The 12,479-nt window shown below is 38.4% G+C and overlaps 1 protein-coding gene across 1 annotated transcript in view; it reads left to right on the top strand.

The window, feature by feature from the left end:
- Positions 1–12,479, top strand: part of LOC139940691 (serine/threonine-protein kinase 32A-like) — a 79,463-nt gene that overhangs the window by 7,538 nt on the left and 59,446 nt on the right. Inside the window, exon 3 of the mRNA XM_071937052.1 lies at positions 10,407–10,462. Coding sequence (XP_071793153.1) covers positions 10,407–10,462 — 56 coding nt within the window. The remainder of the gene's footprint in view (positions 1–10,406; positions 10,463–12,479) is intronic.

A 12,479-nucleotide genomic window follows, 5' to 3' on the forward strand; every position in this document is an offset into this window, starting at 1 on the left:
CTCAAGGTTTGTTTTTAACTAGAGATACTTTAAAATGTAATGTACACACAAATAATTAGTATGCCCTTGTGAATTATTTTTAGCTTCTTACATTGCGGGGGGGGGGGGGGGGGGGGGGGGGGGGGGGGGGGGGGGGGGGGGGGGGGGGGGGGAGTTGAATTTCCCAATATGGCATTGTTGAATAATTCCATCTATTTCTTGATGTTTAAAGCAAGCTTTCTCTCCAACAACAACAACTTAAAAATGACTTTACACTGATGCATATTGTGAGCCTCCAGAAGTCAGCCTCAAATTCAAAACTCTTTCTTTAGTAGATGTAGACCAGCAGATTTTTTCGCAGCTTAAAACTATTATTATTATTTATTCGGCCAAGATGTCAACAACATAAGTGTTTACTTTTAAAGCTTAAAAGATTCAGGTAAACAAGAACATTTTAGCATGTTTTGTACCATATTGCACGATTTGTGACAGTATCCTTTTTGCACATGATACTGTACTTATGGGACCAAGTGTACCACATTGCATTCTGCTACAAGTAGAACTAACTGACTATTTGCCAAGTACAGTCGCCATCGGCAACACAGTGGAGATGCTGCTCCAGGAAAGGATACAAGATGATGGCTTGTTAAATACCTACATGAGGCAAATTAATTTGCCTCTGGGGTAAAGTGCTCTACAGTTCTGGCAAGAAATAGCTAAGACCATGGAGCTATAGCTCCATGCTAAGACCAATCCTGTTTTTGAAGCTTGCTTAAAAAATTCTGTCAGTTCAAGCGTCCTCTGCACTTGAGTCTTAAGCAATGGGTGACATTATCATGCACCCTCATGGAGGCCGGCTGGCCTGTGGTCAAAGGTGTACAATGTACCTGGCCTGCAGGCCTGCACTGTCTGTGCACTGGCTGCCACTTCAACTGTCTCACTGAAGTCTGCTCATAAAATGTTATAAACACGCGCCATATCACTGTCATTTTACATTGCAGTGTTTAATGCTTTGTGAATTATTTTGCACGTGGTTTACACAGATCGATAATTAGCCCTTGAAACCTCGATTACATGCAATATGTAATTTCATTTTATCACTCCAAGGTACATGTATGTAGAAGTGCCCAGTTTAAGAGACAAGTTGCCTTGGATTGGTTGCTTTGAGCTATAGAAAGCATTTGAAAGTGTTTGTCCATGAAATGAATACATTTTTTGGAAGATGTTTTATACATGTACAACAGTGCCCAAATCATACCTGAAGGCAACATGGGGTTACATGTTCCTTTGAACTGTTCCGCATTTTATACTTGTAGTATTCTCTCATGAGAATGTAGGGACTCGTGGGAATTTTCTCCCTCTATAGACCGATCCAGGTGCGCAAGTGCTGGGCGCTGCCATGCGATGCGCGCCACTGCTGGGGTGTCTTTGTGCCTAGTTTTGTGCACAGAGCCACGAGAAAATCAGTTTCCTTTTCACTTTTTGGGGGGAATTGAATGTCTTCCTCGATATTCTATGAAATTTCCTTGATATGGCTGCTTGTATAACAACATACTACATTCTTGATAAGTTTTTCAAATTAAGCAGAAAGTAAAATACTGAAATTCTGACAAATACCTTGGCGATGTAAATGCATTTTAGCGACTTTTATGAAGTTTTCCTGTCTTTGACCCCTAACTCGCCTAAGACAAGATGATTCAGCTTATAAATATTTTGTTGCAAATATTTGTAAAATAGCTGGTAATGTGTGTGTCCATTGTTGAAGAGTTTCAGCAGACATGGCAGATAACTTTATTGCAGAGTGAGGTAGTTGAATATTTAATTTAATCAATACAATATTAACAAGTTTCATGGCTGGAATGACCGTCTAATTTGAATAAGTTTCCAGTACTACAGGTACAGATGAGTATACTGTGCTGCATAATTGAGAATCAAATTAATTGAGCGAGTACTTCACGGTACATGGAGTACATACTACATTGTGATCTTTATTCAAACAGTGCTCACTAAAAGTTGCAAAAATTGGCTGAAGATTGAGTCTGGATTCTCTGTTTTTACAACACACAAGTTTTGCGTATTTTTTGGGGGTCATATTTGTGTGAAACATAATGTTGTAGGCCTTCAGTGTTGGGCTGATTGTACAATAAAACGGTAGTGTATAGTTGTTTACAGTTCTAAGCATATTATTGTCTAAGGGCCCAGTTTCACCCTGCTTCCACTGGCGCCTGGTCAGACTGATAGCACAAAAAGTAGCTAAGTACAGCAAAATTGTGCTGACCAGAATACCAGCCAAACTGCTATGTCACATGTGCCTTTTGTGACTTGTATCCTTCGTATTTCCACAAAGCAATGTTTTAAAAACAATGTTTTCTGCTAAGCAGCTTTAGGAAATTGCGCCTGGCGTGGTAATGTGCTGGAAACTTTGGACAGCTTATAAATGACGTTCATTACATTAAATGACATGTGTACTGTTTGTATTCGCTACGTGTACAACCATGGAAGAAGGAATGGTACATTCATACAACTGTGTACAATATAAACCTACAATGGAATGGGCTTGTACTGTACCATTCCAAATTGAGTTCCAAACACTAAATTTTGAATATATTCCAGTATTCTCATCTTTTTGAAATGCCTCAAACACTCGACACGCGACAACAAAAAACTAAAATACAGACAATTTTTTTCACTCTAAACTATGAAACAGTGAACACAGGTGAATGGCTTTTGGGAATTCTGGAAACTCAATGTGCCATCCATCCAAAACAAAATTTTGATCGAGAAAAGATTTGATTAAACACCAATTTTAGGTGATTTCATATCCACCGCAGGCAAAGTTTCCCATTCGTTTTGTTTATTGGAAATTATACCATACAGCAATCGTGTGTGGACATGGTACATGCATGACTGTACTAAAGTTGAACGCTTTATACCCATAGGGCCCTTAGTAAGTAAATTCAATTTTTGTCTACCTTTTGATTTGTTTTTACCATACCAATTTTATTTCCCCTGCTGTGTTCAGTAGTGGGGTACTGGTAAACTTGAGAGTACGTTTGCATGTTGTTCACCAGTTCACATTGCACTGAATAGTTCATTCTATATCTAGGAGCGTCACTAGAGTGTTGCGATCATCATTAGGTTCGTCACTAAACTCAAAATTTATTGCAACTCTGCATTCAATTTCATGCATCATAACAAGTTGGCGTCTGCTGAGTAAATCATCACACAAAATGTACTCTTTTTTTTAAGGGGGGGGGGGGGCAAATTGTCAATTCATTTGGGTATGACATTTGGTTTTAGCATAAAAACTTGTTAGTAAGAGAAGATTTATCTTGTTTGTCTTTAGAATTTGTAAACAGTTATCTGGAGATAAAGATACAACTGTACAGTGAGTTATTAGTATTTATTACTAAGACTCACAAGACTGCTGTTTTTGATTTCAACAAACTCTTCCAAACTTAGGATTTTTATGACTTAGGACAAGTCATTTTCTGTATCCATAGACATTAAGACACATTGAACCCATCAAATGTTAGGACGAGTCTCAAGATTAATCCTAGCATTTCATAAAATCGGCTGCTGGACTTATCTGGCCATGAGTTTACTGGCTGAAATATCACTGAGCTCGGGCCTGCAATCTACCTGTGTGTAATTTTCTATCCCTGCTTGTTGATTATCATCCCCGAGACAACCCTGAGACCATCATTTTGTGTCATGCTGGTTGACCATGTCCTGTCAGTACATCTTGTCTCAAGATGAAATAAGGAGCTTGGTTGGGGAATCTACAACTGAGCTAATTGATTGATTTTACAGATATTGGAAATCTTTTTTGTTAGCCTAGTTGGAGGGAAAGGGGGTGGCAGTGAGTTTAATATATGTACTGTTTAATTTTGACGGAAATTAAAACCCCCAAATTCGTGTTTAATTTTGACGGAAATTAAAACCCCCAAATTCGTCGAGACTGGGATCTGTTTACTTTCATTGTAAAACCCCCCAGAAATAAACACCTGCATTGTAAACTACGTAGCCCCCCCCCCTCCAAATTATTGAGCTACACAGTAGATCTGCATTTTTCCAGAGCACCAACAAACCACTTAGTATCTAATATTTTGATAAGGGTTTCAGCCAAAATGCCACGACACATGCACCAGCTGTAACTGGGATCTACTCATTTCTAAGCAGAAAATTGCAATTTTTTTTCAGCTGTCAAAGCAGCTCCTTTGCCTTGAAGGTTTTGGGCATGTTGCTCATCACGATGTTTGTGTCAGCTTATTCATTTAGGCCCTAGATGTTGAAATAAGACTAGTTTAGTAGTTTTTGTGTACAATTGGTAGATTGTCAAAAATGTTGTTTACACCAATTAGTAGACCTAATGTACCTCTTGAACATTGAGTGCATAATTTACGCTGTGGGATCAAATCGTCATTAAATGCAAGGTACATCGTGTATTTAAAAGGTATTTTAATACCTTTTACATACATTGTGTTATGATTAAGTTGTTAAAAGTGCTTGTATTTAATACATACATGTAGTATCATAAAGTGTACAAGATTTTAAAACATATGGCGGTAAATTTACATTTGCTAACAATAAGGCATACGTGTTAGTAACTTTACAATTTAAGATAATGTTCAAAATAGGATGTGCGGAGTAAACATTGATCACAATAAATTTCCCAATGTCGTCCTTTCTTGTTTTTGAAGCTCGTTAATAATAATTTACTGCCGTTTACCCACCAGTACGCACACATAGAGCTTCATGTAGTAGGTCGCTAGGCAACTGTATCAATACACACTAGTCCCATCTTAGATGGGTCGGACTAATTAAATTTATGGAGCAGCAGCGGCTGCTCTTTATTGGTTACAGGTCCTCAAGCCTAGATCATAACTATCTTGGGCCATACCAATTTGGAATTGACACACTGAACAAATTTTTTATAAAACCTTCCTAAAATTGAATTTATTATTATTTTTTTCTGATACGGAGTGGATTGACATCGTTTAAAAATAATTTAAAAAGTGATGGTTCTCTAATGGATTTTTGGTTTATTTCTCTTCAGATTTGAAAGGGTTTTGGTTCTTTTTGTAGTTTTTGGCCAATCCCTACTCACTGTGAATGAAGATGAATTAGTATAAGTCTTAAGTGTAAAAAAAACAACATTGAAAATCACAGAGCAATCTTTTCAGAAGAGTCGCGTAAAATCCGTTGTACTTTTATGCTAAAATAATTTCCGTCTCATGAGGTGAAAGTAATTTTTTTGAAGTTGTTTTACGTGCGTCTCTAAAACTACAGCACTGAGCAGCTAGTAATATTTTGAGGGAGGCTTTCTACCATCATTATATTTTAACCATGAATGTAAATTGATTGTGTGGAGGTTTGTGTTTATGTAGTAGGCCTACCCACATCCTTTTAATGCCCACATGTTTTTGATGTTTGAAGTTTCCAAAATGAGGTCTGTAAATAAGGTCCTGGAGATACTGCCAACCCCTTTTATTTATAATTTTTTTATACTTTACTTATAAAGCAAAATAAATTGAGGCGATGTACTTACCACATAGATGAATTGATCCTCAACCCAAATCTCCCCCTTATCCCTGCTTTAACCAATAAACCCAAGCCAATCCCTGCCTAGGGGTCCGATTCCAAGAGGTGACCAGCCTCTCCAGACACATGACAAGCTTCTAGGATAACAGGATAAATATATAATTTAAACGTTGCTATGGTGACTGACAAGATGCATTACATTCAGCACGGTGCAGCTTTGAGGGTTGGTGGGTGTTTTTCTTTTAATCTAACTGTGGAGCAGTGAAACGGTAAAAATGCAATTTTTATGCATGAGGTGTGCTCTTTGGTGACAGAAATCTAACGGTTGAAGTGCCATTTGTTTGTTATTGTTAATTGAATGAAGTTTATTCCTAAATGCCTGCATACATTCTTTGTTTTAAACAGCAATGGCACTGTGATCTTGTGTTAAAAGGTGTACTGATGTACAACACTCCTTGCCCATCTGTATGCAATATTAGGCACTTTGTTTGTCGGAATCGGGCCTGGAATTACACGGTTGCCTGAGCCCTTGTTGCACTAGTCTTGGCCTTGGTACCCCTTTAAAAATTTCCATTAGATATTCAGATTCCCTGTGATGAAAGGGCCTTGCGAGCTGTTCACATTATGAGGCGTCTTTGGTTTCATTACCGTAAATGTATAATAGCAGATTTCATCTGTAAGGTTCATAGGCCAGGAACTTAAAGTTCCTACGTTTCGTTAAAGGTTAAGATCATGAAAATCACAACACATCACATATGAATTCCTTAACTAGATGAAAGGCGCACTATCCTTCGCCAAGTAAATTGATTCTAAAATTGTATTGCCTGTTGCCTCAAAGGTAGACTACAAATGTACAGATCCCATGGTTACACAAAAATGTAATTTAAACTTGGGTTAGACCACACAGTCAATACTGTAGTTGGCGGCTACATTAACTTTTGTTGAATAGAGTAGAATAATATAATGGCCAAAGTCCAAGGGCTCCATACTTCCACTGTTCAGGTTATCATACGTACATAGGCCTACTGTACGTGTACAGTTGAGGAGGTATACCTTTGGCTGAAATGTTGACAGTGTGTAATTCATGTGCTGTATTGTAAACATTACATTTGTATTAAAAGTATTTTTCGAAAAGGTCTAATCATTTGTACCTTGTATAAAAATACATACTTATTTCAACGATTAAGATTGTATCTGACCCAGAGATTTTCTGTGACAAAAAGACTCTGTGATCCAGGGATTGTCTCATACCTGGGGATTCTCTCTGACCTCTGGGGATTCACTCTGACCTGTGGATTCTCTCCGACCTTGGGATCGTCTCTGACCTGGAGATTGTCTCTGACCCGGGATTGTCTCTTACTCGGAGGTTGTCTCGACCTGGGGGCTCTCTCTGACCTGGGGGTTTTCTCTGACCCGGGGAATCTCTCCCAAGGGATTCAGATTCTCTCTTACACACGGGGATTCAGATCGCTCTTGAGTGCAAGTTTCACATAGGGGGTACATAAACCGACAACAGAGACGTAAATTTTCATTTTATTTCTACAAACATTGTCGCCCAAGGATATAATAACAAATCTGAGCCATCAGTTTTTTTAAATTCTGGACAGCTTCAGCTTTCCTCATCAGAATTTTTTTTTTTACCACTTGTGCCCATGGTCAGGGACCTTTTTATGTAACCTCAGGCTCTGTCCGGTTGTATGCAACAGAGGAGAGTCCAGCCTTGGCTAATTCTGACCGTGGGATTTTCTACTGACAGAGAAATTCCCATAGAAGGCTGTGGTGTAGGCCTCAAGTAACAAGCGACAATTTCAGCAGTTACTGCATAAGTTAACAATGGCCTTGGACGTAAATTCAATTTCTAATAAAATGCAGTGACAAAATGTCACGTGTCCAATTGAAGTTATAGAACATTGAAACAAAATAAATGAACTGCAATAGAGATGTGCACGATGGGTCTTTTCTGTTCTGCAGGTCTCATGCTTATTTAAACATTGGGATGAGTGTTAAAGTGTACCGTGCTGTGCTCTTCACATGTTTTAACACTCTTCAAGGTTCTCAAAGTTTTCTAGAAAGTTGAAGCTGTCACTGGACATGAAGGACGTGTCTTAATTGGTGGCTACAAGGAGGGCTATCGGAGCTTGATAACCACCTCAGTATACGTTGAAGTATTGTAAGACAACCTCAGTAACACCCTTAGCAACCGTCTTAGCCGTACATGTACACTATTTAGCTGTAGCCACGATTCTGATACGGCCTACATGTAATGTTGTCCTCATTATACCCAAGTACAGTCTTTCAATTCATTGTACTAAACTACGGACACTTTGTGTTGGACCGGACACTCTGTGTTAGACGGGTCTGACCTGGGTTATTTTTAGAATGACCTTTTCGAGGCCGAGTTGAATCTGTTGTATCTTCAGTACAGTAAATTGTACCGAATACGTACTTCTGAAATAATGATTAAAAAAGGCTATTTTAGAATTTGTACGAAAATATCAGTGATTGTTGTCTTTGTAAACATGTTTAATGCTGAGCTTCTTGAAGATGGAGGGAAGAACAGTTTCTTGTGTTTACACTTAAAGTGTGTCCCTTACGTTCATGAATACATCAGCACTTTGTTATTTTTGTAAAAGGCGCTTTATAAATATTATTTAGTACCATTATTGTTGTTATTATTAGCACAAACTGGACAAATGTTTTTGTACACCTGAAAGTGTGAAAATAAACAAAAAAGGGGTACAATTGTTTTAGGATATTTTGTCAATCCTTGACAAAAGCTACATGGTACAAATCCATGTTTACTTCATAAAATTAAACGTGGCCATGTTAAATCTGCTCTGCATTTACACCTGTGTTCTTGTGTTCCTGCATGCCAAGCATTGTCCTTTCAACCATACCATTATATAATGTCTAGTCTAAAAAATCTTAAGATCTAAGGTAATTTAACAGAGTTTACGGTGCCACGCCAGAATCTCAGAGGTGTCAACCCATTCCAATTTAAATGCAGCACAGATTAAACTGCTTTCTTCACAAAACAAGTCTGAGCCACTCCTAATGTGGTGACCCACTTTTAAAAAACATGCCCATGGGGGAAAAACAGACAACAGGGCCAAGGGTTGCTTCGGAGAAAAAAAGAAGAAAAAAAAAACCCTGGTCAGATTAACTAGGTTTAGCTCATTCCATTTCATGTGGGAGCCTCTTGCCTCTCCCTGGTGCAAGCTGATACCTGTCACAAGAGGGAGAGCAATTAATAAGCTGACATGCAATTTCAGCCTCTTAAGACTCTGAGCTTGTGTTCTCTCTTGAAGTCGTCTTCAGATGGGATGGCGAGATACCCCCCCCCCTCCCAAAGAAGGGGGAAAAAATTGGACAGAGGTCTAATTGAGCAGATTGGTGCTGACTGTGATTGGATTTTCCACTGGATGCAATCAGGGTATCTTTTTTTTGGGGGGGGGGGGGGGAGGGGGGTTCTTTTATCGGCAGTTCCTCCAAGTCAATGCATTAGCTCGCAATCAATTCTCAGAAGTTAACTGTTAAAGATCTAGTGTTACAGCATTGGTTACCAGTAGAAAGAGAAAAGGGATTGGAATGAAGAACCTGCAGGTATAATCTGCCCAGGAGGCCCGAATTGACCCGTAGAAACACATGTATTTCGCACATAGTGCGTGTAGCGAGTCTGATTCTTGTTTTGACGTAAGTGGAGGCTTTCTCAAATGGGTCCTATTTCATGAATCAGATACTGTGCAGGTTCTCGGCAAATCTGGCTGTGATCTCTACATAGAAAATCCCATGACATGGAATTGTACTGTACATAGTACTTCATCAGGCGAGGATTTTCATCTTTGAGAGGGCAAGGTCATTTTAATTTTGCAAAGGACACTTTCTATTGGAAAATCTTAAAGTCTACATGTATGGGAAACTGTTGAAGGGGCACCAAGGCCAAGCCCAGGGGCACCAAGACCAAGCCTAGGGGCAATGGAGGCCGTGGTCCAGGTGTTTCTTGGGTCTGTTTAAAATACCCACTGTATCTTGCTTTGTCTTCTTACATGTCTTAACCACGTACCATTGCATGATGTGTATAAGCGAGAAACAAAGTTCTTGACTGGCGCCAGGCTAATTTTTCTTTTTTAAATAAGTACAAATGTAGTTCAACTAGTGTTCTGTTACAGAAAATGCATAAATGTCACCTCTGAAATACTAACAATTCTTGCGCATGCGTATTTCATTTGATGCTATCATACGTATACTGTACATTAGATGATTATTTTCTTACCATGGAGAGAAAACCCTTGTGGATTTGGGATAATTCTATTACAGAAAATAATGTCAACTCAATTACCTACAAATGCATATTTACAGTGCGCATGTGCTAACATCTGAGGTGGGTATTTTCTGACTAGAGTAGAAAATCCCTGTGGCTTTTTAGGGGGAAATAGCCCCAAAACAGCTTGATGAATTTGGGCTCAGGGGCTTATCCCAGGAAGCCTATACTGTAGGCTCTAAGCAGATGTTCTCAGCGCGAATCTGCTTGAAATGGAGCGCCTTTGTAAACAACAAACTTCCAGCTTTTTTACAAACCTTTCTGAATGTCATCAACTTGTTTTAGGGGTGGTGTTTTATTTTAAATCATCTTTTTTCAATTTCATAAACTTGTTTTAAAGCATAAAACACTGCTTGACAAAATATTTTTTTGCTAAGCAACAACTATAAACTGAATGCAATTTGGGCTGATCATCTGTTTCTATCAAAAGCAATACTTTTCTGTGCTTAGCAAGTTTTTGTGCTCACAGGTTTCATGAAAGTTGTCTAAACAACAGTCATGCATTACTTTTGCTTTTCTTTTATTCTAATTAGCAACATTTCTTGTTTTTCTTTTGTTTCAGTTGACTTTGACCATTTCCAGATTTTACGAGCCATTGGAAAGGGCAGCTTTGGAAAGGTAAAAAATAATTCCTGTTGTTTGGGTGGTGGTTATCGAAGTGGGGGAGGGTGGGTGTTGCAAAGAGGTTTATAATACACTCTACACAGTACTCTGTTGTTGGTTATGAAGTATCCACATGATTTTATGCACATTGGTTAGGACATGTTGTTACTGGATAATATTTTGTGTTTCATCGTGCAATAACGATTTGGCGCCATCCCATTTTGCTTGTCAAATTTAGCGTGCTGAAAGTGCACTCTCTTTCACTCTGTAGCACACAGATCTATCAAAGTAAACCATAAACTGCATACTCAAGATTACTTTTGATTTGGGAGGATTGATTAAATGTTGGTCGTTTGTCATGTGCACTATGTAATTCTTGTGACAAGAAGGAAATTGGCCAGCCTTTCAGCATATCAAATTTTATGTGTGCATCTCTGCTTATTGACCAAATTGAGATACCACGTGTGATTTTACACAAGAGGCTTTCACTCATCGTGTTCACCATAAACTGTGAAAGTCTGAAGTGCTTATAAATGCGAACATTCAGGACCAGAGCCAGTCCCAACCTTAGTCAACATTCTCTCTTAACAGCCCTGGAAACCTTTGGTAATTGTCAAAGATCAGAATTCTTACTTGGTGGTGTATCCCAACATTATGCACAAAATAACAAATCTGTGATTTTTTTTACTCAATTGGTCATTGGAGTTGCAAGAGAATAGTAAAAGAACAAAACACCCACTCTTGTTGCACAAATGTGTGTTCTTTCAGATGTCTAAAAAAGGCTTTGTGATTGAGTGAGAAATTACCTCTTTCTCATCCCTCTATATCTTACAGCTATAGAGGGATGTTTTATACGATCAACAGCTCTTCATTGTCCGTTAACAAGTAATTTTTATGCTAACAATTATTTTGAGTAACAACCAATAGTGTGCAGTGCCTTTAACAACAGTTGTCTAGCTTGACCTGGGCTTTCCTTGAAACTGTCCAAACATAATTGTGCGAGCTCCTAACAGTTCAATCAAATCCACAAAAATATGCCAAAAAATTGCATTATTATCAAAGTAATTCGGTTAACAGGAAGATATTTCCCAAGATTCAATCAAATTTGGAAAGTTCTCTGCTACCTGATATTTAACGAAGCACTTTGAACCAAAATGTTTGTGGCAGGCAATCCAATTATCGTGCACTCTAACACTTTCACGTGAAATTGAGGACAGAAATGAACATCTTGATGTTTGATAGTATGCAGAATCTAGCCTCTTGGAAGTCGGTTGGAGATGGTTGGAGAGACTCTTTAGCTAGTTGTTTATCTTACAGATAAGTTGTAACCTCACCCTGATTTTGCGTAGGATGTACGATACTTTGTACGTGGATGTACAATCCTTTTTACCTAGGATGTATGATACTTTGTATTAAACCCAGTGGGAAATCAATATAGCTAGAATGCATGTTTGCACTTGAGTATGCACTTTGTCCCATAAAAAATTGATGCATTCCGTAGCAGTATTCAATAACTTTACAGTGGGTATTGAATTATTAGAATTAGAATAAGAGTTGCATACTGTTTCAAAATGTTAAGCCCTACATTGTATTTCTAGATAAAGGTAGTGGGCGTCAAAGGCTCTGCAAATATTTTGGCGATATCTCAAAAACTCTACCACCTTTTGAAATTAAGTCTTGACAGCTTAGTTTTATCTACATTTATAAACATGTTGGATTATAAGAGTGGAAAGGTTTCTTAGAAACAAAAGTACACTTTGCCTTTAAGCCATTCAATTTATATCTAGTATTTGAGATCTTAAAAGTCTGTAGCCGGTTTTAAAAACCGGACTGGTGAGAGAGCACTTTAAAACGCTGTCCATCAGCTGTGCCCAACATACGGTCTGAATTCCAATACATGTAGCGGGTTTTTCCAGGCATCTGAAAGTGTTATAAGAAAGCCGATATGAAAATACAAGAAGAGTGTGCTTGATGGCGAGGAATAAACAGTGTCGAGTGACAGCTCTGGAAGTATAAAACTAAACAGTGTTGT

The sequence above is a fragment of the Asterias amurensis genome, chromosome 8 (genome assembly GCF_032118995.1).
Source record: "Asterias amurensis chromosome 8, ASM3211899v1".
Classification (NCBI taxonomy): Eukaryota; Metazoa; Echinodermata; class Asteroidea; order Forcipulatida; family Asteriidae; genus Asterias; species Asterias amurensis.